General features: G+C 49.5%; 1 protein-coding gene across 1 annotated transcript in view; it reads right to left on the bottom strand.

Annotated features, from left to right (window-relative positions):
* The window catches only part of PREX1 (phosphatidylinositol-3,4,5-trisphosphate dependent Rac exchange factor 1), a 205,015-nt gene that overhangs the window by 80,291 nt on the left and 97,544 nt on the right, over positions 1 to 27,180 (bottom strand). The window contains exons 5-6 of the mRNA XM_017541375.2: positions 23,161 to 23,262; positions 4,297 to 4,458 (exon numbers count right to left, since the gene is read on the bottom strand). Coding sequence (XP_017396864.1) covers positions 4,297 to 4,458; positions 23,161 to 23,262 — 264 coding nt within the window. The remainder of the gene's footprint in view (positions 1 to 4,296; positions 4,459 to 23,160; positions 23,263 to 27,180) is intronic.

The raw sequence follows: 27,180 nt of genomic DNA on the forward strand, positions 1-27,180 counted from the left end.
GAAGTGCTTGCTCATGCTCACACAGGTGGTAAGGAAGGCAGCGAGGTGGAACTTGAACCCAGACAGGCAGCCTCTACCCCCCACCCACTCACCTCTAGCTCAGGCTGCCTCTTCGAAGACAACCTGAAGACTTTTCTTTGCAATCATTAGTCTAGAGCAGGGGTCTCCAAGGGGACAGACCATGTCCCACTGGGAGCCCAAAGCACCCCAGGGAGGGTAAGAAAAAACACGAGAGGTTTTATTTCCTTGCTCCTGTTTCCTTCTCTCCCCTTGTGAGTGAGCAGTTGACCATCTCTTAAACCAGGGCTTCAGAGCCAGAAAGTGGAGTGCACCCTACTTCTTTCCTTTTTTTTTTTTTTTTTTTTGAGATGGAGTCTAGCTCTGTTGACCAGGCTAGAATGCAGTGATACCATCTCAGCTCACTGCAACCTCCACCTCCCAGGTTCAAGCAATTCTCCTGCCTCAGCCTCCCAAGTAACTGGGATTACAAGCACCTGCCAGCATACCCAGCTAATTTTTGTGTTTAGTTGAGACGAGGTTTCCCTGTGTTGGCCAGGCTGTTCTCGAACTCCTGGCTTCAGGTGATCCTCCCACCTCGGCCTCCCACAGTGCTGGGATTATAGGTGTAAGCCACCATGCCAGGCCTATTTCTTATTAAGAGCACACATTTCCTTCTTATCACTGTGAGCTTCACATAGAAGTCCATAAGGCTGCATCTGGAATGTGTCTCTGAGGAGGGGCAGCCCACACTGGGCACAAGTTCTAGTCAAAGCTCTTAGATGATTTTTCCATCCAAAAAAAAAAAAAGTGATCCCACTTTGCCGCCAGGGCTCCTCCTGACACTTACTCGGTGTTTCCTCTAAGCCAGGCACTGCCAAGGACTCTGTAAGCATCAGCTCCCCATCCTCAAGTGACCCATGAGAGGGGTACTGCCATGATCCAGACTTCACAGATCAGGAAACTGAGGCAACGGAATCTCTCCCCACAAAGGGGGTTGTCTCATTCACTCACTTCCAAGGTATTATGACACACTGCCATTTCCTTGTGCTCAGCAAAATGGATTCATGGATTAATTTATCTGGTTTTTATTGTTTTGTTGTTTTGTTTTTTATTGAGATGGAGTTTCGCTCTTGTTGCCCAGGCTGGAGTGCACTGGCATGATCTCGGCTCACTGCAACCTCTGCCTCACAGGTTCAAGCGATTCTCCTGCCTCAGCCTCCCAAGTAGCCGGGATTATAGGCGTGCGCCACCACACCCGGCTAATTTTGTATTTTTAGTAGAGACAAGGTGTCTGCATGTTGGTCAGGCTGGTCTCAAACTCCCAACCTCAGGTGATCCCCCCACCTCGGCCTCCCAAAGTGCTGGGATTACAGGCGTGAGCCACCGTGCCCGGCAACTTACCTGGTTTTAACTAAACCAGTCTTAAAATGAAAAGTGGCATACAAAGGATCAAGGAGCAAAAAACACACACATGGGAGATCAAACTAATGAATGATACAACCTCAAGCAAACAGCAAGGAAACAACCAAGACAAGACTCCCCTTGATCCAAAAAGAAGCCCCTTGTCAGACATATTTCAAGAGAGGGATGACAGCCATCAGATCAGATCAGCAAGCAGTCACACAGCAAGATGGGCAATGATCAAGAAGGCTATCTGAAATAAGGATGTGCCCTCACTGCCATTAACCATGAACTACCCCCAAGTCATGCTGTCCTCAGAGACTGTGGCTGCTAACAGACAGCATGGAAGCAGCTCCACTACTAAACAGTATCTTTTCTAGCTAGAATGTACTCTTTTCACAAGTCACCTTGAGAAACAAACTGTATTTAAAACACCTTTCTACTTCATGGAAAACAATTTCACATTTGTCAAAAAGGACATTCATATTCCGTACTGCACTTTATCTTCAGAATGAAACCAAAAAATAACTTCAGAGATATTATCCCTAAAATTAAACAAATAGGAGAAAACAAGGCCCGCCTGGCAGGACAAACTTACCCAAAGCAGGGCAGTCTGCTAAGTTACAGGGCTGGGCTTCAAAACCATGTCCCTGTGCCTCAGCTTCCTCATCTGTAAAATGGGGATAACAGCACCTCTCTCGTAGGGTTGGAAGCTTGTAACCAGTGCTAAATAACTGCCAGCAATTCTTATTTTAAGTCACTTTATTTCCTATTCAGAAACACTGGCCACTGAGGGCCACAAAGTTCTCAAATTGTACACGTTCAGGGTCACAAAGGGTTTTAGAGACCCTTGGTTTCCATTCCCTAAGCCCTTAACAGAAAAGGAAATCACTTCTGCTCCAGCAGCCAAGGAGCTTGCTCAATATCCTCTCCTCGGGGGTCCATGTGAGAAATTCCTTTTCCAACTGAGTGCCAGGAAACTCTCCAACTCCCAGAAGAACTGCTCTGCTTCTTCCTTTTTTCACAATATTAGGTAACCTATATGTGTTGCTCTTTTCACCTTGGCTTCCGGGAAACTCAAAGCCCAAACAGACAGATGTTTAAATGAGTCATCTCTATTTGCTCTTGAAGTTGAAAGTGGCCATGTGACCCATTTCTGGCCAATGCAATGAAAGGAGACACCTGCGTGGGGCTTTTAGAAAAGGTTTTCCTCCACCAGGGAAGAGGGCTCCCCACTAACTACCCTGGCCATGCCCCTTCTCCTCCGGTTTTGAACACATGATGCCTGGAGTTGCTGCCTTCATGGAAGCATGAGGGAAAGAAGAGGATCACAAGAGACCAAATCAGAGCGCTGACATAAGGCTGAGATGAGTCTTAGAGGATGCATCCTAACTGACACACCAGAGGATCAGGCAACTTTCAGTTGCAGGAAACAGACACCAAGCCATGTACTTTTTAAGCGAAAAGGAATGAGGGGCTTTACTTACTCACTGAAGGGGCTAGAGCAGCCAGGAAAACAACCACCCCGCAGAACTGGCCCAGCAGGGGAGCCACTGACCCTGCCTCAGGTGGGAAGGGAGAATCAGAATATCACCTGCCCAACTCAGCCTCCAGGAAAAGGCTGCTCAGGCGGCATCGAGGCATTCAGTAGTTGTTGCCTCAACTATCAACTGAAGATCCACCCCACCAACAATTAAAAAAGAAGGCCTAGGCCATGCATCCAACACCCAGGAAGCTGGCACCCAGGCCCTCTCCGAATGTCACCACGGAAAGCCACACATGACCATGACTGTGCTTTGCTGCAAAAACAGCATGGAGGTGGCCTCCACCCCACTCCCACCTTCCAAATCTCAAGCAGCTGGGTCTGATCTTGGCCGGACCCAAATCATATCCCAAACTGAAGCTGGGAAATGGAGCTCTTCACCCTCCAGCCCCAGCTGGACAGAAAGGCCCAGCAGAAGGAGTGCAGGGGACATGGCAGGTGGATTGGCCGATCCACAATACCCCACTCCCTGAACACAGCCCCTCTCCTTTCTGCAGCAAACCTGTAACCTCACAGTAATACATCCTCACATTTAGGATTCCCCAGCACAAAGAAAAGAACTAGAAATCCTAAATATGGCAAGTGCCTCCAAAGGCCAGAAAATCCAAAGGGCCTAAGGCATATGATCCGGGTAATAATCTCTGTCCAAGAGCCTTTCATCTTCTGTCTTAATCTCTCGTTCCAGCTGTGTTTGCTCTGATATTGATTTTTTCATTTATTCATATTTTTCCATTTCCTTCTACAGATTCACAGGAAACGTCTAATAACCTAAGGAAGGCATGGGGGCTTTAAACAAATAAATTATGTACAATCCAATGAGCTCAAGAATCCTACCCCTTAATAATCATGATAGTAATATCAACAGCTACCATTTACTGAGTACCTACTATGTATCAGGTACAGATGAGGATACTGAAGTTCAGAGAAGTTACGACATCTGCCTAAAGTCACCCAGCAAAGGAGTGTCAAAGCCAGAATTCTGTCCTGGAGTAGACGCTAAAACACTACTGTTGACCTTGGCATCAACAGCTCAAAGGCCTACACATACCAAGCAATGCATGAAAGAGAAAGGTGGGCAGATGACAGGGGACAGTGGGGGGAACTGAAGGCTCCAGCGACTCTTTCCATGGGATATAGGTGCCCAAAGTCACCAATTTTTTAAGAGAAACCTGAAATACGGATTTTTATTTAGATTTAATTAAAAAATAGTTAAGCAATCTTTTGCAAACACTCTGTAAGCCAAACAAAATACACTGCGGAATGAACCCGGCGCCCAGGCCTCAGTTCGTGCCTGCAGCTGTGTCCCTCCTGGCCCCTGCAGCCCAGGAAGCCCCTTCCAGTCCTGTACACACCTCCCAGCCTTCGATGTGGGACTGCAGCTGCTCCAGAGCTTCCAGCTTCTCCATCTGCCGCTTGGTCTCATTAATGTTGGAGCAAACGGTCTTCATGGCCTGCAGGGCACTCTGGACCGCGGGGTGGTCTGGGTGCTTGCCAGGAGTCCTCTTGGCCAGCTCCTGGGGTAGAATAGAGATAGGAAGAAGAAAGCAAGACATCAATCCAGAGGAGGCCCGGGCCAGAACTGAAGCCAGCTCTGCCACATACAAGCTATACAACCTGAAGCTGAGAGGCATCACTCATTCATTCGGTCAGTCATTCATTCTACAAGTGTCATCTGAGCACGTCCTCCACTGCAGACAGTGTTGTAGGGTCTGGGGAGAATGTTACTATCAAGAAAACATACAAAAACTCCTCACCTGGTGGACATTACATTCTAGCAAAGGAGATGAGCCAAAGAAAAGAAAACTCAGGTATGGAATACAATGTCAAGCAGCGGTGAACACTTGGAAGACAAATCAGAATGTGGGGGAAGGAAGTATTTCACACAGGGAGATCAGGGGAGGCCTCTCTACGGAGGTGATGTCTGAGCAGAGACCCTGCACAGAGCCAGAGAGGGAGACCTGCAAAAGCCCAAGGGGAGAGCCTGCCAGGTGAGGGGCACTGCGGCACAAAGGGTCTGGGCGGGCGCACATCTGCTGTGTAATGAGGAACAGGAGGAGGCAGTGTGTCTGTGGTGGAGTAAATAAGGGAGAGAAAAACAGAGAGACTGGCAGTCACAGAAGTGGCCCCAACACTACCCCTCCACAGGCCTGGTTTTCTTATCTGTAGTATAGTCATAAAAATTGCCCCCGCCTTCACAAGGATATGGGACGGGGCATGTAAAATGGCTCTTAATCCATGAGAAGCCCCCTGCCCCCACGTTTCCTACTGCCAGCTCACCCCTCAACTCAGGCCCAGGCTGGGACACTGCAAAAGCCAGGCTGGTCTTCATCAAAAGATTCTGGCCACTAAGTGTGATTGGAGAGGAACTGAGGAGGAAGGGATTAGCCGGGACTTAAGATATCAGGGAAGATTTTCAGACCAAATTACCCAAATCACCCAACTGCCCTGCCAGCCTTTCATCCTCAACTGTGCCAGCAGAGATAAGTTTCTTTAATCATCTGACCCACATGCCTAACAGCTCCAGTCTCTCCCCTATGCCCTATCTCTCTGCTCCTCAATGATCCAGATAACGTCCCCACATATGTGACACTCTTGTGTGAGAGTTATGAGCACAAATGTCAGTTCAAGGGCTGACTCTGCCCCTCACTATCTGGGTGACCTTGGGCTTCGGTTTCATCAGCTGCAAACCTGTGATGATGAGGATGATGACGATGGCAGCAATTAATGTCTACTGAGCCTTTGCTCCATGTTTTGAAGGTAAGTTCTGTTATTAGCCCATTTAACAGATGAGGAGACTGAGGCACAGCAAGAAAGCCTAAGGCCTCAAAGTACGAGGAGGAACTGGGATTTGAATCCAGGCTGTCTGACGCTGCCCATGGTTATGGCGAGGGATGAATGAGGTACTGCAGGAAAAGCTCAAGTACATATAGAGCAAGTGCTCAATATATGCAAGCAATTGGCATTCTCACTGCCATATGACAACGCATGCTAGCTGCAACTGTGAGCAGCAATTTGCCACAAAATGGTGGTGTTCTGTGCACTGCCTGGAGAAAACCAACTCCAAACACATCCCTTCTCCATTCCCACCACTTCCATCCTGCCCGAAAACACATGCCGTCTCTTCTGATGACCAGGTCCTAAGAGTCCCAAGGCCCAGCTGGTCTGCAACATCAGGCCCCCGGAACTCGGCTGAGCTCTTGCCATGCACCCAGACAATGTCCCCAAAGGATACAAAAGAAGGGAGATGAAGCCGTGCTCTTCCTCTGGAGGCCCCAGCAATAAGGCTGGAAAGGCACTTCCCTGCGGGCTTGAGAGAGGCCCAGACAGCAGCGCCATGTGCTGAAAACGCTGGTGATCAACCAGAGGAGAAGCAAGCCCGGAAGCCTTCAGGAGGAAGCAACGTGAAGACAGGCAGGGCACCCAGGGCCAGCTCTGCTAATGGGGGTTGTATTTTGACTTTTTCTTCCCTCAGCAAATACCGGCTGAACAACTGGTGTGAGCCTGAGCCGTGGAGGCTGGGCAGAGAACAAGACAGTCCTCTGGGAGCTCATGGGCAAGAGAAGACCGGTCAACAAGGCCATGACTATTACCACTACCAACAGTAACAACGGCTAATACTCAGCGAGCCCTCATGCTCCTGTCAAGCTCATTTGATCCTCACATCAACCCTATTAGGTAGGTACCATTATTCTCCTCGTTTGACAGATGCAAGACCTGAGGCACAGAGAGGTTGGGCCGTTTGTCCAAGGTCACACAGCAGATCTGAGCTCACCCAGTCCGACTCCAGAGTTTACACTCTAAATCCCCATACTATTTACAACCTTTCAGACAGTTAAGTATGAATACTTTCTTCCCAAATAAATATATAATTTATATGAATTAAAGGGGCAGTGAGTGAGGGAAGTGCCGTGGTCTGAGAAGGCCTCTGCAGAGCAGGCTTGCAAGCGAAGCTTGAAGTGAGGGCATGGGCCGCACCGCATCTGTGGGAATAGCACCACAGGAAGGAGGAGAGCACGTGCAAAGCCCTGAGGCAGCGAGAAGCAGCAGGGAGGCCAGCGGAACTGCAGCAGAGCGAGCAAGAGAGGGTCGCGGCACGGATTCAGACAAGCACGCCAAGGCCGGATCACGTTAGGCTGCAGTGGGGTGTTTTACGTTTCCTCTCTAGAGCACGGGGAGGTGATGGGGGTAGGAGCAGAGGCCTGACACCATCCTCTCACCCTTTAAAGGACCTCCCTGGCTGCTGACAGGAGGATGTGTGGGACGGAATGTGGAATGAATATAAAGTAGGAAGACCAGCTATGCCTACTACCAACGTCCAGGCAAGGGCAGAGGGTGGTGTGGAGCCAGAAGCTCACTCCATGCACGTGTGTATCCACTCAGCAAGGCCTTCAGTGTCATGGCCCCACGCTGGGCTCTCTATTGTGCACAGATGATGGCAGACACTCCCCCAAGCTCTACTGGAGCCGTCGGCCTGCTTGTAGGTATGTACACAAAGTTACAATAGAAGACCATGATCTTATGACCATATTCAGTAATTCCATTCGATTCAGCAAAGCTACCCCAGTCCCAGGTTCCCTAAAGTGGTTTTGGGCATCTGGACCTTTGTGAGGCCAGCCAAGGCCAGGGAGTGAATGTGGCCAGTCAGCTCCCAGTGGGCAGAGACAGGGGTTGCCAGTTAGTGAGACCCCCCACCCCAGGTCCTACCCATCATCCCCTTTGTCCAAAGCATGATCAAGTGACACTCTGAGGACCAAGTCCAACCCATCATCTATTTTTGTAAAAAGTAGTTTTATTGGGGCCAGGCACGGTGGCTCATACCTGTAATCCCAGCACTCTGAGAGGCCAAGGCGGGTAGATCACAAGGTCAGGAGTTCAAGACCAGCCTGGCCACCATGGTGATACCCTGTCTCTATTAAAAATACAAAAAATTAGCCTGGTGTGGTGGGAGGCACCTGTAATCCCAGCTACTCGGGAGGCTGAGGCAGAAGAATCGCTGGAATCCAGGAGGCGGAGGTTGCAGTGAGCCAAGATCACACCACTGCACTCAGCCAGGACAACAGAGCGAGACTCCATCTCAAAAACAAAAAAAGTTTTATTGGAACCCAGCATCCTCATTTATTTACATATTGTCAGTGGTTGCTTTTATAGTACAATGACAGACTGTATGGACCCCAAGGCCTAAAATATTCACCATCTGGTCCTTTAACGGAAAAGTTTGCTGACCCTTGTCAAAAGCAACAGAAGTGATTCTCAGCTAAGCATGAGGGCACCTGGAATAAAGAGCACACTTCCAGTCCACCCTAGACACTAGGTTCTGGTGGATGGGGCATGAGCAGAAGGGCTGCGTGCAGTTTCCCTTCTCCTTTCCCTCTTCCTTGGCTGGAATGTGGGTGTGGTGTGAGCACCTGATACCCCGGTGCTGAGGACCACACTCCAGGGCTGGCAGAAATGGATGCTGTCAGCATGGAACCACCATGCTGCCCTGGACTGCCTTGACAGAAATAAGCTTAGACATTGTTTAAGCCACTCTTGTTTTGGAGTTCTGTCACTGCAGCTAAAACATAACCTATTACAAAAGAGACCCCACCGTGTTGTAGTATAAATTCACCATGGGATAAATTCACCATGAAAATATGTTCTTCCTTCTGCTGGCTCTGTTTAGCTTGTCCATCAGTGAAATTACTTTGCCTCCCAATGGCCCCAAGCAGACGGGTGTGTTTACTATCCCTACTTGACAGATGAGGAAGCTGAGGCTCACACAGAGGCAAAATCACCTGCCCAAGGTCACGGACAGCTAAGCAGCTATAAAGTCCAGCTCCAGAGCTCACATTTCTGAATCACTATTCTGTGATTCTCCAGCCTGAGTCCCTGGGCCCCGTCCCACCTCCCCCGACAAACAGGAAGCCCTCACCAATTTTATTCTTGAAACTAAAGCCTGATGGGCCCATGGCACCCCTCTGGTGGGCACTGCCGCCATATCTGCTCCTCCCAAACCCCGGAAGTTGGAATCTCAGTGATCCTCCTGCAATCGTTCCCTGTGGGGATGCCAACACCCAGTAGTTAGTAAAAGTGAAAAAAGGCTGTTTCCCTTTTCTATCTGGCTGCCTCTATCTCTATTCTTGCCCTAGGTCAGTGCGAGGGGTAGGGAATTGAAACCAAGCAAGACGTGGCCAACCCCATGGCTGGACCAAAACCACAGGGGAAGTATTGGCTCTGGTGTCTTGGTTCACAGAGGCGTGCTGGCTCCACTCTGTTGAGCTCCAAAAAAATGAGGGCCCATTCCTGCCTCCAGGCCTTTGGACTTGCTGTTTCCTCTCCCGGCATACCCCTTCTCAAGATCCTAAGAAGTAATGGCCAAGCGAAGTGGCTAACTCCTATAATCCACTTTGGGAGGCTGAGGCGGGTGGATCATGAGGTCAGGAGTTCGAGACCAGCCTGGCCAGCGTGAGAAAACCCCATCTCTACTAAAAATACAAAAATTAGCCAGGCATGGTGGCATACACCTATACTCCCAGCTACTCAGGAGACTGAGGCAGGAGAACTGCTTGAACCTGGGAGGTGGAGGTTGCAGTGAGCCAAGATCATGCCACTACACTCCAGCCTGGGTGACAGAGCGAGACTCCGTCTAAAAAAAAATTAAAAAGTAAAACAGGCCAGGCACAGTGGCTCATGCCCATAATCCCAGCACTTTGGGAGGCCAAAGTGGGCGGGGGCGGTTCACCTGAGGCCAGGAGTTCGAGAGCAGCCTGGCCAACACAGCAAAACCCCGTCTCTACTAAAAATACAAAAATTAGCCAGGCATAGCAGTGCACACCTGTAATCCCAGCTACTTGGGAGGGTGGGGCAGGAGAATCACTTGAATCCGGAGGCAGAGGTTGCAGTGAGCCAAGATCGTGCCCCTGTACTCCAGCCTGGCGACAACGTAAGAGTTCATCTTAAAAAAAGAGGCAACACAGTACTATATAAAGGCAGGCCTAGAGATCAATGGAAAACAGTGCAGCCAGTGGCCAGCAGTTCAAGACCAGCCTGAGCAACACAGAAAGACCCCCATCTTTACCAAAAAAATTTTAAAACTTAGCTGAGCACAGTGGTGTGCATCTGTAGTTCCAGCTTTTGGGATGCTGAGGTGGGAGGATCACTTGGGCCCAGGAGTTCTAGGTTGCAATGAGCCACTGCACTCCAGCCTGAGTGACAGAACAAGACCCTATCTCCATTATCTCTTTAAAAAGAAGACGGGTTGATAGGTACAGCAAACCACCATGGCACATTTACACCTAGGTAACAAACCTGCACACTCTGCACATGTATCAAAATTTTAAAAAAAGGAAAGAAAATCAAAAGTAAAAATCAATGTACATCAAAAAAAAATTGAGAGTCCAGAAATAAATCCCTACATTTACAGTCAGTTAATTTTCCACAAGGATGTCAAGGCAATTGAATGGAGGAAAGAACCGTCTTTTCAATGAACAATGCAACTGAATATCCACGTGCAACAAAATGAGGCTGGCCCCTCCTCATATCACCCACAAAAATTGACTCAAAATGGATCATGGACCTAAATGTAAAAGCTGAAGCTATCAAACTGTCAGAGAAAACATAGGAGTAGCTCCTTGTGGCCTTAGGTTAAGAAAAGTGCTCTTAGCTACAACCAAATGCACAAGCAACTAAAAAATAATAATAATAAAGTGAATTCCATCACAATTTGAAACTTCTGTACTTCAAATGACACTATCAAGAAAGGGAAAATAAATAAAATTAAAAAGGAAGGGAAAAGACAATTTGCATAATGTAGAAAAATAGTATCAATTATACATTTGATGAGGAACTTGTGCCCAGAATACATAAAGAACCTTTACAACTTAACCACAAAAAGATGAATAACAGCATTAAAAAACAGGCATAAGACTTGAACAGACATTTCTCCAAAGAAGATATACAAAAGTCTGATAAGCAGATGGAAAGATGTTCAACATCATTTGGGAAAATGCAAAACAAAACCAAAATGAGATACCACTTCACATCTAGTGAAATAGCTATAATCCAAAAAATGAGTAACAAGGGTTGGTGGGGATATGAAGAAATTAGAACACTCCTACATTGCTGGTAAAAATAGAAAATGGTGCAGCAGCTCAGGAAAACAGTTTGGCAATTCCCTTGCAACACCATGATCCAGCCATACCTGAAGCCATCTATCCATGGCTTTTCAGTTATGTAAGCCTATTTATTTTTTACATATATATGCTGTATAAGTCAGCTTGGGCTAGCTTTTCCATCTCTTCTTCAAAAAAGTTCCTACTGCTTCACAAAGTCAGAGAGAGTGCACAGATTTGGAATCTCGAAGATGTCCCAGTTCGTCTCAGACAGGCATAAAATGTGGGTATCTTCAAAGTTAATGAGAGCTTAAGCGACACTAACAAAAGTCTCACCTGCAAAAGGAGGGAGATGAGGAGGCTCCTGCCCAATTCAGAACTGAACAGACTGTCCTAATAAGTTAGAAGAGAGTCAGGTTCAAAGGAGACATACTGTTGTACTAAAAACCCTGGAATTCACATCCAAAGTGAAACAGATACATGACCTTACAGGGCTTGGCCCAGAGAAGAGTGTTTCTGGAAGGAACCCGAGAGGTGCTTGCTAAGCATCTTGGGTCCACTACATGATGAAGAAGCCCAGCGGATCTGTAGGACCTCAAGGAGTCCAACGAGATCAATGCAGGCGACCGCCGTTTGATTGAATTAATCCATTCTTACACCATTTGGAGCTTTCTCACAAGAGAGGGGGCTACCTTGTAAGGTAGTGAGTTCCCCATCACTAGAGGCATCAATGATAGATTCAGGCCCACTAATGCCTTATTCTAGCTCAAACCCAGTCTCAGATCATGAAACTAGGAAGCCCTGTGGTCAAGAGACTGGGTCTTAGGAGAAGGCAGGCATGGTCTCCACCACGCCTCCACCACTTCTCAGCTGTGTGACCTTGCACAGTGACCTCACCTCTCTAAAGCCAAGTTTACACATCTATGAAAGAGGGGAGGAGTCACCTCCTAAGGCTAATGCAAGGATCCAATGGAGTGATGAATGTAAAAGTCTTGGTACCCAGTAAGGACACAATATTTACCATGATCATCATTATTTCTGTAGTAATAGTGGCTATTTCTTATTACTTCTGTATAGCAGGAATAACAGTAAAAGTAGAAGTCATGTTCATCATAATAGCTAGCATCTATTCAGTACTTTCTGTGCACCAAGCACTGCTCTAAACTCAAGCGCATTATGTCATTTCACCGTCGAATCATTCCAGTGAGGTAGGTACTATTATCATCCCCACTCTATATATGAGGAAACTGAGGCACAGAGCAGTTAAAAGCCTCTTCCCAAGGCCACAGAGACAGAAAGTGGAGCTTGGCAGATGCCAACCACATCTACAGGCCCGTCTAGAAATAGTTATAGCTGGAAATGAACACCCCCAAATCAGACTCTTAGAACACGCAATGTCTGAGCAGGGCAGGCCCTGGGGATCCTTTAGAAAACTTGAGAGCAGGGAAGGGAGGGGTGTGTGAGGGCCACCCTGTGAACCAGCAGTGGAAGGCCCTTCAGGAGCCAGGCTGGGTGGCCTTCCCCAGCATCCGCCGCCCAGCCCCGTGTGGTTTCACGAGTGGGGCCCCAGGCAAAGCCTTCCTAGAAGAGAGGATGTCGGCACGGAGGAGCCCGGGCTTCCGTGAGATGCCCCACCTCCCTCTTGTCCCTGCAATCACATTACTCAAAGGATGCCCACAGGTGCCTGCTCTGAGCAGTGCCTTCATGTCCCCAAAAGTGTGTACCCTGCCCCCAGCAGGGCCGTAAGAGGCAGCCTGAGGCGCAGGGCCTCAAACTCCAGGGCAACAAATGAACGTGGTGGGGCCAGCTCCTCCTGGCTTACTCAGCCTCGCCTGAGGCCCAGGAGAGGACTGGGGGAAGAACAAAGGGCTCAGAGGAAGAGATGGTGGCAGGCAGAAAAGAGAATGAGCTGCAGAGGCCTCCTGCTTCCACCTGCTCCTCTCTTGGGCCACAGAGTCCAGGAAAGGCCGTCCCAGCCAGCTCCCAGTGTGGATATGTGACTAAAGCCTGACCATCCATCCTCCCAGCCACACAAGGAGAGTGTGGGACCCATGCTGAGCCAGTAGGCCGCGGACTGGGACTTCCTGTGTGAATGCCAGGAAAGGTATGCTCCCCTCTCCCTGGGTGGCTGTGCTGGTCACACACAGGCCTGAGGCTGCTGGTGACCAACGATGCCACCATGAGAAAGCAGCCTCCTGAGCACAAGGCTGGCACTGAGAGAAACAGAGCAGGATGTGGAGAGACAGAGTTAGGAGAGCATCGCCTGAGCCCTGGATGCAGCTATGCCTGAAGTCAGACCTACCTTCAGTCTTTTCTGTTTTCTATTCTTTTTTTAAAAGCAAGTTTAATTAACAAGGTCATTAAAACAATAAAATAGGTTTTCAGTCACTGGCAAGCGAAATCGTTAGAAGAATCCATAAACGCACAGTGTGAAAACAAAGCTGCGACTGTCACTGGAAGATGTGACAATACCCACCATTCCCTGTGACCTGGGGTTGGTGAGGGCTTAGAAAGAGACACGGGAATTGGAAAGCCATACTGTCCTCTCCACTAAGAGAAACAGGCGTCCCATGGAGAGAGGGGATAGTGTCACCAACGCGGTCTGGGTCAAGCAGGACAACAACCACTTTCTGGAGACACCTCGGCCAACTCCAGGAAGGGGCTGATCCTGCACTCAGTGACTTGCCGCCACTCACACAGGCCTGCCAAAGGCTCCACCACCTAAGCTCAGGAAGCCTGGCATGCTCCTGTGCCCACAGTGCTCCTGTGCCCTTGGCATGCTCCTGTACCCACAGTGCTAAAGTCCCTTGCGGCCATACATAGGGTGACAACAGAATGCAAATGAAGAGGTGCTAAGGACACTCACCACCACTTAAAAGAAAAAAAGGAAAAGAAAACAAGAAGCGAAAAACATCTGGAAGTCCAAGAAAACCCAGAAGTGAAAAGCTGCCCAGCATAGCAAAAAACCCACAAACACCCTCCGTGCATGCAAATCACATGCAGATTTCACGCAAATATATTTCCAGGTTTAACAATTTGAGCCTCTGCTGCATGTCTAGGAAAACTGTAGTCCCACCAATTAGGAATTAGTAGGAGAAAAGCAATAATCCTCGTGGGTTTTAAAAATGCCTTTCTTCTACTCAGAGAGGTAAGAAATTTCTGGATTTCTAAAGTGGGTAGAGCAGGAAGAGGGCTCCTATCAGGAAGTGCATGTTCTGGCTTTGATGAGGATGTGCTGTGTGACTTTGGACGAGTTGCCTCCCCTTTCTGTGCCTACGCCTCCTGGCTATGCAAGGTAGTGATCAGACTAAGCTCAATGTTATTGCCAGCCTCTGTCAGCAAAGCAGAAGCTCTGGCCACCCTGGGCTTGCGTTGTAACAGTTGGCTTGGTCAAGTGGTGGCTGCACCCTTACAAGGGACACGTGCTCTCTAGTCTGCCACGGTTCTCATCCACCTTGCTAAGTTACAACCCAGCTACTCATTTCCTGCACCTGCCCTGCAGGTGTCTGTGTTTGTGACCCTAGGTTGGTAGGTCTGTACTGACCCTCCAGGTTCTGACACGCAGGGGCTCTACGTCCAACCTTTCAAAGAGGCCCCAGCACGGCTCACCGTGCAGTCCCACACCTCTTGCCCCACCTCCAGACTCTGCACAGGCATTTCTCTAGAGAAGAGGGTAAAACTGCGAGAGACGGGTGGAGGCGGGCGGATCACGAGGTCAAGAGATGGAGACCATCCTGGCCAACATGGTGAAACCCCGTCTCTACTAAAAAATACAAAAATTAGCTGGACGTGGTGGCGCGCGCCTGTAATCCCAGCTACTCGGGGGGCTGAGGCAGGAGAACTGCTTGAACTCAGGAGGCAGAGATTGCGGTGAGCCGAGATTGCATCACTGCACTCCAGCCTGGCGCCTGGTGACAAAACAAGACTCTGTTTCCAAAAAAAAAAAACTGCGAGAGATGGCAGTGACTGGTGGTGGTGGTAATGGTGGTGGTGACGATAGTTTTAAATTCCACTTTAGTGGAAGCAAAAATTTTTAAAAATAAAAGGAATAAAGGAAAAAGAGCAACTAACTCGTAAAAAAACTAAAGCTCCAAAATAAAACACGGAAAGAGACAAAAACATCAAGAAAAAGAGGATCAATAGAAAGCAAAAAGAAAGATGGTACAGCCAAGTTCAAATATATCAACAATAAATATAAGTGGACTAAACTCTCCTGTCAGAAGATATTATCAGATCGGATTTTAAATTGAACTCCATGGAGTTAACAAAAAAACCACCTAAAGTCTAAGGCATCAGACAGGTCAACCACAAATGGAGAAACAAGTTATTTCAGGAAAACACCAGTCAAAAGAAACTTAATGTAGTTAATATTGGAAAACACAGACGCTGAGAAAATAAAAATAGCTAATATTAAGCACTTCTAAGCATTTTACAGGTATTTTTCATTCAATCTTGGTAAGCACCAATAACCAGGGAACTATTTCACAGGAGAAAACTGAGGCACACAGAGTTTAAGTCAGATTTCAAAGAGGCAATGCTAATAAGGGCAGGAGCTAGGACTGATAAACATGAAAATCAGTACAGTATTTGAGTCGCTGACATCTCACAAGCATGACCATTTACTCAGTAACATGCAAAATGATTTCCTGAGGCTTCTCATGCACTGTCTCATCTGATCTTCACAGCAAGCCTGGGAGGTAACTATCACGCCCATTTTACAGATGGGAAAATGGAGACACAGAGAGGTTCGGCAACTTGCCCTTGGTCACACAGCTAAGGAGAGGTGGAGTTGGATTTCTGAATTCACTCTTAACCACACACAGTGTAGGGGAAAGTAGAATGCAGGCTGGACCCCACAAAGGGTGACCTGGGAAGGCCGCTTTGAAGATGGGGCATCTGAGCATGGCTTTGAAAGGAAGAGGTGACAGCAGGACCCCCCCCCACCCCAACAAGGGGTGTCCCAAGGTTAGTGCTCACCACACAGGAAAGAGTCTGAGCAGAGGCTGGTACAGGTTGAGGCTCTGGGGCAGCTGTGGGCGAGGTGTCAGTGCTCAGCCCGAGAGACAGGATGAAGGGGTGGGCACTGTGGTTGGGGGAGGATGGAGTCAGGGCAGAGGGGGCTACAGTGAAGAGATCTCTGACTTCCTGTGCTTTCCCAGCAAGATGTGACAGTGCCCGATCCCCAGCAGATGGGGAGCTCACTGCATAGCATCAGTCAGATGAAAACTCCAAAGAGAGAATCCAAAGTATCCCGAATAAACAGAAGGACTCTGGGAAATCAAAAGAACAACTGTCCAATAGAAAATGGGCAAAGGATGTGAAAAGGCAACTCTCATGAAATGCACCCACCTCCGCTGCCACCACCAGCTCCAGATATCTCCTACCCAAGCCACTGAAGTCAAGCACTCCCTGACTCCACTGTAACCACCCCACGGTCCATCCACCACACACAGCCAGAGGAATCCCATTAGAACTAAGGCAGATCCTGTTCCTCCCATGTTCAAAACCTTCCTGTGGTTTCCACCTCACTCAGATGGAAAATTAAGACCCCACAATGGTCCACAAGGCCGTACCTGACCTGGCTCCATTACCTCTCTGACCTTACTCCCTTGCTCTCACCCTATCCTCTCCTCCCCAGCCACTCTGGCCTTCACTGTTCCCCAGACACATCAGGAGGAGTCGTGCCCAGGGCCTTCGCACTGGTTGTTCTCTCTGAAACAATTTTCCCCCAGGTACCCTCTTGACTCCCTCCTTCACCTCTTTCAGATCTTTGCTCAAATGTTTCCTTCTCAGTCCAGCCTTCGCTGACCACATTATCTAAAACTGCAACCCCGAGTGACTCCTGGTCCTTACTGATCCTCTGAGCCTGATATATATTTTTTCCACAGCGCCCAAATATTCCTTCTAAACAAGCATACACATTTCTTACTCATTCATCTCCCCCAAGAAGAATGTCAGTTCCAAAGGGGCATGGGTTTAAGCTTTTTTGGTTCACTTTGTACCTCTAGCACCTCAAGCAGTGCCTGACACATAATAGTCGCTCAATAAACAGGCGGTGAATGAATGAATGGCTTCAAGAACCCTAAACACTGCAGCACCAACTGTAGCTCTCTCTTGGAGGACACTAGGAAGATGGAAAGGGGTTTCCTAAGACAGTAGTATTCTACACTGTGTGAGTCACTGTTTCTAATGTTGGCTTCTCCCCTCCCCCCTCCCCCCATCCCACATAAAGTCTGCTCATATGCCACCTAAAATCCTTTGGAAAGCTATGAGTAGTATACATCCACGCTCCAGGAAACACATCACTCCCAGCTGTCCCCCTTCACCAAGAATTAAGGTCAACACCTCCCTGGCAATGGACCTCACTCAGTCCATCCCAGAAGCGCTGACCTCAGTATCAGCCACATTCTTCCCAGTCAAGTAGACAGAGGTAACAGCCAAATGACAAGGTCTTCGTGCTGTGCTTGGGTGACAGCTGCATCACCCACAGACAGACGTGGGAGGTGCAGGAGACACCAGAGGCCGTGCACAGTTCCAAGGCTGTATCCCAAGCAGCCATTCTGCAAAAAACGTCCCTGGATACAACCCTACTAGAGCAGCTGTTCCAAACAGGTCCCAGGACGTGCCCTGCTGAGACCCACAATATTTAACAAGTTCTGAATCAAGCTAATACCTGGACATTAGTAACTTTCACATAAAAGTCCCAATTTCCAGATTCACAAACAGTTGGCAAGATGGAGGTGGCCTTTCCACACTCATTCAACAAGTAACTGGGGCATCTACTCTGTGCAGGCACCGTTCCAGGCACTGGGAAAACAGGCCTAAATCCCTGCCCTTGGGGAACTGACGTCCCAAAATCAATCAGGACACCAAGCGTCCCAGGACAGAACGGGAGCCAGTGAACAGTGCTATGAAGAAACATAAAAGCAAGGTAAAGGGGACAGAGAGCGGCAGAGACAGCTCCTCTATCACAGAGGTGGCCAGAAAAGGCCTCAGATAGGGCACTCAAGCAGCAGAGGCCAGACAAAGATGATAAGTGAGCCTCAGTAGAAGTGGGATAAAATGTCCCAGCAGAAGACAGAGCAGGTGCAAATGCCCGGAGGCAGAAAGCTGCTTGTTCTGTTTGCAGAACTTCAGGAAGCATGCCTGGCCCAGCAGAGAAGAAGACAAGGTTGGATGGGAACATAGGTGAGATTGGGTAGGACCTTGCAGGTGGCAATGGCAAAGATCTTGGTTGTCCGGGAAGAAGTGACATGAACTGACTTCAGTTTAGCTGCCGAGCTGAGAGCAGCCTGCGGAGGACAAGGGCAGAGGCAGAGAGGCCCGCTGGGGCCGTGGCAGTGGCCCAGCACACGGGGAGTGGAGGTGTTAGGAAGCAGCTGGACTCTGGACAGGGTCTGAGAGCAGAGCCAACAGGACCTCCTCATGGCAAGACATGTGGGGTGGGGAAGGAGGAGCACCAAACATAACCCCAAGGTTTGGCCTGAGCAACCAGAAGGACGGAGGGCCGTCTGCTGAGACAGGGATGGAGGGGCTGGTGGGAAGTCTGGCAAAAGGCGTGAACCTGGCATCTGGTTTTGAGCATGCTCTGTAAGAGATGCCTGGCGGACCCTCAAATGCAGAAGCTGAACGGGCTGGAAGACAAGTCCAGGGTCTAGGGGAGAGGTCCCGGCTGAAGTCATCTGCGTGGAGACGGAGTTTAAGGCCATGGGAATGTCCACACAAATCCTGTACATGGACCTTCAGAGCAACATGACTCACAATAGCCAGACAGTGGAAACGGCCCAAATGTCCATCAGCTAATGAGTGGATAAACACAACATGGTGCAGCCCACAACGGAAGATGATTCAGCCACAAAAAGGAAGGAGGCAACGACACACACTCCAACATGGACGAGCCTGGAGGACATGAGCCTAAGTGAAGCAAGCCAGGCACGAAAGACAAGCCCTGTGTGATTCCACTTGTAGGAAATCTCCAGAATAGGCGAACTGATGGAGGCAGAAAGTAGACCAGTGGTCTTTGGGGGCGGGAGCTGGAGCAGATGGGAAATGAGTGTTTATGGGTCTGGGGTTTCTTTGGTGGGTGACAAAAATGTTCTAAAATTATTGCGGCAATGGTTGCACAACCCTTGAGTATCCTTTTTTTTCTTTTCCTTTTTCTTTTTTTTTTTTGAGATGGAGTCTCGCTCTGTTGCCCGGGCTAGAGTGCAATGGCGTGGTCTCAGCTCACTGCAACCTCCATCTCCTGGGTTCATGTGATTCTCCTACCTCAGCCTCCCGAGTAGCTGGGATTATAGGTGCCCACCACCAAGCCCGGCTAATTTTTGCATTAGTAGAGATGGGGTTTCATCATGTTGGTCAGGCTGGTCTCGAACTCCTGACCTCATGATCCACCTGCCTCAGCCTCCCGAAGTGCTGGGATTAAAGGCGTGAGCCACCACACCCAGCCAGAGTATATTTTGTTTTTACAAAGGGCCACAGAGTAGATGAGGCCACCACAGGAACAAGTCTAGATGAAGAAAAGACTGAAGGACTAAGCCCAGGGCCCATCTCTCCTCAGAGGTCCCGGAGATGAGGAAGCAGCAGAGGAGACCAAGATCAAGTGGCTAGAGAGCTGGGGGCAAAGGTGGCAGCTGCCCCGAGACAGGATGTGTCCCCTGCAGTCAGCCCCAGGATGGTCCCTGCCCCCACTGCACACACCAAGCCCCCAGGGGCCCAGCCCAAGACTGGATGCTCTAAGCGGGTGAGCCTGGGTCTGTCCTGTTCACGGCTACGGAGAGCAAGCAGGGACACAGATGTGTGCATCACCAGGAAAAACTGAGAGGATTAGTGATGGTCAGGTCCCCCACCAGGCACTTGCCAGCTGTGCACCAGGGGCATCCCCCCAACCTGAACCATTTCCCTGGCAACGTGAATGGAAAACTTAACAAAGCCTGAAATGCCAAATGTCTATCCCAGGCCTGGGTCAAAGGGTCGAGATAGGCTGTTCTGGCTATTCTTAGGCAATGTTCAAGTTCAGCTTTTGGGGGCTGTTCCCAAAAAGGCTTTCATTCTCGCCTCTTCCCTCTTCCTACCCAGGCTCCTTGACCTTGTGTGCCCACGCCGAGTGGGAGTTCAGCTCAAACAAGGGAGCTCAGAGGGCGGCAGGGACCCTTGCAAGGGCATCTGAATCTGGAGGGGCCAGAGGGGGTGGGCTGGGGGTTTGAGCTCAGCTGCTTCAAGTTCATGGGATCATCTTTGAAAATCCACTGGAAAATGTGACAGAAAGGAGGCACTCCGGAGGTGGGGGGCAGAGTTCCCCTCAGGCCGGGTGTTTGCTGATGCAAATGTTCCTGCTCTGGGTGCCAAAGGCCGGGCACACTGAGCAGTTGTGTCAGGCAGGGAGCAAGGCATGGCCCACCAGAGTCTAAGGCCCAGCTTGCTCTCTCCCGAAAAGCCTCCCCAATCTCCTACCCAATAAACACAGCTAGAGCGCAAGTGGGCAGTATCAACAGCCGTCTGGTCAGGGGAGTGACCGTGGCCACCCCATCGCCATTTTCTGCAGGCCATTTCCTCCATGGGTTGTTGGGTGGTTCTGTTCTCCTGGGAATCCAGAACCCAAGAATCCCACCAGACCAAACTCTGGCCCCTGTGGAAATGGGAACAGGCCACAGAAATGCCTGGACCTCATGTCAAGCTGAGTCCACCATACACACCTTCCAGCCCCACTGTCTGTTAAAACATGTCACGGAAGCTGCAGCTCCAAGTGCCTGCTGGAACCCGGACTTACGAAAGATCTAGAAATTAAACCTCAGTTCAGCTCTGGGCTATGGCTGCTGGTTTTTCTTATGGGTCAGATGTTCAAGGTTTTGAAACCCAGAGGAGAAGCAGACCAGCCACAAAACACAGGGCCACCGACCTCTTAGACCCCACTTAGGGAACTGAGAAGGGCAGCGTCGCTGACGCCCAAGCACTGGCAGTTTGACTCCCCAAAATGCTTCTCAACAGGCAGCACAGCCACGTGGTTAGGGGTGGACCTCTGGAACCAGAGTGCCCAGGTTCTAACGGTGGTTCTACTGCTTATCTACTGTGTGTTCTTTTCTCTGTGCCTCAGTTGCCCCATCTCCAAAATGGGGCTAATCACAGTGCCTACCTTGTTGAGTCACTGTTAGGACTAAGTCCATGCTTACTCATCATAACAACCCCATAAATACCATTAACAGGAAGCCTATGCTTCAATGAGAAACTGAGGCACAGGGAAGTACAGTGACTTGCCCAAGGTCACACAGCCCATAAATGACAGAGAAATTCAAACCCAGACTGCTTATGGCTGCAACGCCTGGCTCTCACCCAGGAGTCAGCACGTTTTTGCTATAAAGGGCCAGACGGTAAATATTTTAGGCCACGTCCACTCTGCTACATATTCTTCTGGGGTTTTGTTGTTTGTTTGAACAATCCTTTTTAAAAAAGCATAAACACCATTCTTAGCTCATAGGCTGTACAAAAACAGACCATGGGCTGTATTTGGCCCAAGGTCACAGTTTTGCCAATCCCATGTCTAACCACTACAGTACACCTCCTCTGGATGCTGGCAACTAACTCAAGTTTGAAAGACACACCACACAGATGAAACGAAGCACATCTGCAGGCCCAATGTGGTCCACAGGCTACCAGTTTGCAAGTTTCACCCAAAGCTTCTTCCACACCCAGGTGAAGACCTGAACTACAGCATTTCCAAGACCTGTTTAGGGATCAAAGCCATGGTAAGAACAAGCACTGAAGTTCCTTTCGAGATTGCTGAGGGAGATCAACAGCAGGAGCGGGGCAGAGGAGGCACAGGAGAGCTGGGTCCCACCCCCACAACTGCGCACAGCAAAGGCCTGTGTTCGTGGGCAGAGCTGATGGTCCCAGGGTCTGGCCCAGCTCAGAGGTTCCAGCATCACCCGCTTTCTCCAGCAGAAAACCAAGATAAAGAATGTCCTGGTGCCCTTTCCCTCTCCCTTTCCATCCAGTTCATGAAGCAAAAATATACAGGCCCCTGTAAGCAGGTGCACGAATGAGGCCCCACCAGCCAAATTAACCGCTCCCCCACCACCCCTGCCCCGCCCTACAGGGAACCCGGAACACAGCTGCCTTCAGGACAGAGCCAGGACAGGCTCCAGCCAACAGCCATTTTGTTCAACCATTTCCAAGGGTTGACACCCTGGGCTGAGAGCAGTGGAAGGTGGGAGAGCCAACCCCAAGGCTCGGGATCTGTCCAGCAGCTAGCCTGAAGCCTAGAATCAAGCCTTCTCCATCCCCACACAAGCAGCAAATCTTCCCTGGTTGGCCCATCCAAGAAGAAGCCAGGGCTGGCAGCAGGGAAGGAAACAGCAGGTGTATGGATGGCTGCGTTTGCCCAGCTAGTGCCTATGCCTGCCCTCACCCTGCCTTCCACAAACAGCTCAGACTTTGGTCAGGTGGGGTTCATCTGTCCTCACTCATGGCCTGTGGGACCCAGTGACTGGTTCAAGGTTGGAGCACATGACCCAAGTCTGAGCCAATTAGAATTCCCTTACTCAGAATGATTGGTTCAGGAGTGGAGCACCTGACACAGGTATCAGCCAGTCACAACACAACACTGCCCTACTCACTGTCATTGGATCAGAGTGGAGTGTGGGACTATGTCTCAGCTAATCAGAGCACAGCAATAGTGACTGGTTCAGGGGTAAAGCACAGGTGATTGGTTCAGAGGTAAAGTGTGGGTCTATGTTGACTGGAGGATTGGTACATGCAAAGGCTTCATGTAATCGGTCTGGGTCAGAGCACATGACTCAGGCTCAAACCAACTGGCATATGACCTTCCCCTGGCCGCAGATGGCCAAAGCCAGGATGAATCCTTAGTAGAGTGGTTCTCTTTCCCACTGACCTTAAACTTGAGAGGTTGTGAGGCCAGGAGAACCACAGCCACCTGCTGCCAAACTGAAAATAAGCCTGAACAGTGGAAAGCAGAGTGAACAAGAGAGAAAGAGGAAAGGTTCTGGTTTAAATCCAGCCCAGCCTAAAGCTGACACTGCTGCCAGACTTCTCAGATACTTGAACTAACAAATTTTATTTTCTGCTGAAACCAATGGGTTTTCTGTCACTTCAAATGTGGGAAAGTCTCACCTTAAGGAGGAGTGGGTACTTGCAGATCCTCTGGATCGGAGACAATAGGTAACCCTCCAAAGGGATGTCCGTGGTCTTCCGGCCTCCCAGAAGCATGCAGCTCTGCAAAGGGACAGGAGACCTTCATTAAACCCACCAAGGACAGCACAGGGACATGGCCACCCTCAAGCATGGGAAGCACTCTCAGAGCACAGCTACAAGCATCACTTGGGCAGTGATTTAGCAACCCCTAAGAGAAGTGAAAATGTACATCATCCACAACCAGCACAAAGCCCAGTGGGCCAAATCTTGCCTACTTCCCGTTTTGGTAAAGTTTTATTAGAAACACAGCCACATCCATTACACTGTCTGTGGCCCCCTACAAGCTACAACGGCAGAGCTGAGTTGTTACAAAAAAGGCCATATAGCGGCACCACCTAAAATGTTCACCATCTGGCCTTTTACAGAAAAATTCGCCAATTTCTGGTCTAGAGAAGCTTTCATATATACACACCAGGAGACTCAAAACTGCCTTGTTGTAAACAAGGCAGTTAGTTGGTGAGATCGTTCACTTATGCATGATGGGCACATAGTGAGCCCAAGGGATCCAGGATTGTGAGAGGCATGGCAGGGAAACATGTGGAACTCATGGTTCCTGCCAAACTAAAATGGGTTCTTCAGTTGGAGCCCCTCTGAAGGAGAGGACAGTGCCTGGAATGTGATTGAGAGCCATGTGAAACAAATGGCCACCAATGGAGGCTCCAGGAAGAGCTCAGGAGTCTTGAGAACTGCGAGCAGGTTGGGTGGCTGGGCTGGCCTTGGTGCACGGGTGGGCTTAGGGTAATGGCACCTGAGAATGGAAACGTCTCTATTTTTGTTTCTGTCTGTTTGAAGAGGATTGATACAGTGGTAGCTAGCTACGCAGCAGTGAAAATTAGATAACCAGTGCCACGTGGAGCAACATGGGTGAACCCCAAAAATTTACTCTTGTGCAAAAGAAAGGATAAGGAGAGTATTAAACCATTTCTAGAAATCGTTTAAAGACACAGAACATAAAACTAGATGCTGTTAGATGGGCGCGGTGGCTCACACCTGTAATCCCAGCACTTTGGGTGGCCAAGGTGGGCGGATCATGAGGTCAGAAGTTCGAGACCAGCCTAACCAACATGGTGAAACCCCATCTCTACTAAAAATACAAAAATTAGCCAGGCGTGGCGGCGTGCACCTGTAATCCCAGCTACTCAGGAGGTTGACGCAGGAGAATTGCTTGAACCTAGGAGGCAGAGGTTGCAGCGAGCCGAGATTGTGCCACTGCACTCCAGCCTGGGCAACAGAGCGAGACTCTATCACCCAAAAAAAAACAAAAAAACAAAAAAAAAAAACTAGGCACTGTTTATGGAGAGCATGTATGTAGTGAAATATAAAGATATGCATGGAAAAGGAATGCACCCAATTCCAGTGAGGGCTCCCTCTGTAGAGGGAGAGTTAGGGGTTGGAAAGTGAACTAGGAATCTTCAGCTGTTACTGAAGATGTCCTAGTTCTTTTCCTGGGGAGAGCGTACACAAGTGCCGTCATAGGCAGCAGAGTTTTGGCTGGCAGAGTTAAAAAGTGCAGCTCTCTTAGGAATGAAATACCATTACCCTAACTCTCAGGCTTACCCCCAAGCTCCTGTCCACATGAATCAACTCAGCGTCCTCCATGTCAATACTTACGCCCTGCAGCCCCCTTGCCTCTCTCGGCTCATTCCATGCCCCTTGTCTGGAACGTATTCTCTTCCCCAATAATAATTAAAACAATAACACTGCCATCATCCACTGCTAACAATAACCAAGAGCTAGTCATACGTCCAGAGGCCCCTGGGGCTCCTGGCCACCAGCCACGCTATCGACTGAAAACTATTATTATTCTCCTCTCAGAACTCAGACTCCTGGGGTTGGAGAGGTTTTGTCTTTTACTCCAAGACCACCCCAGAAAAGTAAGCCACAGAGCTGGGACCTAGAGCCAGGCAGGTTGACACAGTCTGGAATTGAAACCATGATGCCAGTGTGCCCTTACCCAAGCCCACTCATGCACCAAGACCAGCCCAGCCACCCATCCTGCTCTCAATTCCCAAGACTTCTTCCTCCTGGAGCCTCCATAGGTGGCCATTTGTTCCACGTGGCTCTCAATCACATTCCAGGCACTGTCCTCTCCTTCAGAGGGGCTCCAACTGAAGAACCTATTTTTGTTTGGCAGGAACCATGAATTCCGTGTGTTTCCGTGCCATGCCCCTCACAGTCCTGGGTCCCTCAGGCTCACTATGTGCCCATCATGCATAAGTGAATGAACTCACCAACTAAGAAGGAACGAACCACTAACACATCCAGCCATTCCTCCTCAATGCCACCCTGCAAAACTGGAAATGAATCCAGACTCTTGGGAAAAGGGATTCCCATCCTACCATGTATTCACTCATTCAACAAATACACATTGTGTCCTGTGTGCTGTGCACAGTTCCAAGCACTGAGGGGCTGTTAAACAAAACAAGTTCCCTGCTTATATTCAAGTGAACATCAGACTGTAAGAACACAAACCGTGTGCCCACCACATGCTAGGCACTCGGCCTCATGCTTCACATACACATAAAGTTCATGCTGAAAGCCTAAAGAAGTAAGCATGGACCACTCTCCCCCTACCACACATGGGGAAACTGTGGCACAAAGAGCTGGCCCAAGTCTCAGAGCTATCTCCATTGCCTCTTGGGAATCACAATAGGCTCTGCCTGGAGAAGCAGAATTCTAGGGACCCCAGGTCGCAGCTCTAGCTGAGCAGAATGGCCCCCACCCGTGTCTACCCCTGGCACAGATGGGGGATTGAGGCTTCGGCAGCTGGGAGATGCCAGGCCCCACGCTGCTCACACTCAGGTCTTTGTCCTACGAGCCAGCGCTCGCCACAAGCTGCCCTGGTGATGTCAGCTCTGGGCAGAGCGCAGGGAGCATGGGGGGTGGGGAAGGTGCTTTCTAGAAGTCCCCAGGGCTTGGAGGGAGAAGGACCCATTTTGTCCAGGATCAAGGAGTTTTCACAAGATTTTCACAGCCACCAATAACACTTTCCCACACACACACTAGGTTGTTGTTTCACTTTATTTTCTTAAAAAACAAAAAAAAAACAGGCACAGGCACACACACAGAGCTAGCATTCACTATTCTCATTACATTTCAGGCACTATGGAAAGAACTTCTGAGAAGTCCTTAAATGCTTGAAATTTACAGAAGTGATTCAGGTGAGGCGTGCACCTCACAGTCTTCCCAACCTCCTAATGGCGGCACGTTCCTAAACTGTCCTGAGTCCGCCTTTCTGTCCATGCTGCACCCCCGCCCCCCGCCCCGCTGATCCCACCCTGACTTGGCATTTTTTTTTTTTTTTTTTTTTCCTGGACAGAATTTCATTTTGTCACCCAGGCTGGAGTGCCGTGGTGCAATCTTGGCTCACTGCAACCTCCGCCTCCCAGGTTCAAATGATTCTCCTGCCTCCGTCTCCCTAGTAGCTGGGATTACAGGCGTGTGCCACCATGCCCAGCTAATTTTTGTATTTTTAGTAGAGATGGGGTTTCGCCATGTTGGCCAGGCTGGTCTTGAACTCCTGACCTCAGGTGGTCTGCCTGCCTCGGCCCTCCACAGTGCTGGGATTACCAGGCGTGAGCCACCGCGCCCGTCCCTGACTTAGATTTAAACACCATCTTTCTTTATACTGAAAATGCTCAGGTTTATCTCTCCAGTCCACCCTTCCCTAAACTCCAGACTCGAGTCTCTGCTGCCCACCCATCACCCCACCTGGATATAATGCAGGCATTTAAACCTCACGCATCCAAAAGGGAATGTTTGTTTCCCTCTTCTACCCTAGCCTGCACCCTCTTGGGAAAATGCAACTCCACTCTTCCCATTGCTTGGGCCCAAAACCCTAAAGTCATATTTGGCGCCTCTCGTTCATTTATATCCAACGTCAATGACCATTTACATCTGAAGTCGGCTGATTACCAATTGTGTCAACTCAGGCCTTCG

The sequence above is a fragment of the Cebus imitator genome, unplaced genomic scaffold (assembly GCF_001604975.1).
Source record: "Cebus imitator isolate Cc_AM_T3 unplaced genomic scaffold, Cebus_imitator-1.0 Scaffold132, whole genome shotgun sequence".
Taxonomy (NCBI): domain Eukaryota; kingdom Metazoa; phylum Chordata; class Mammalia; order Primates; family Cebidae; genus Cebus; species Cebus imitator.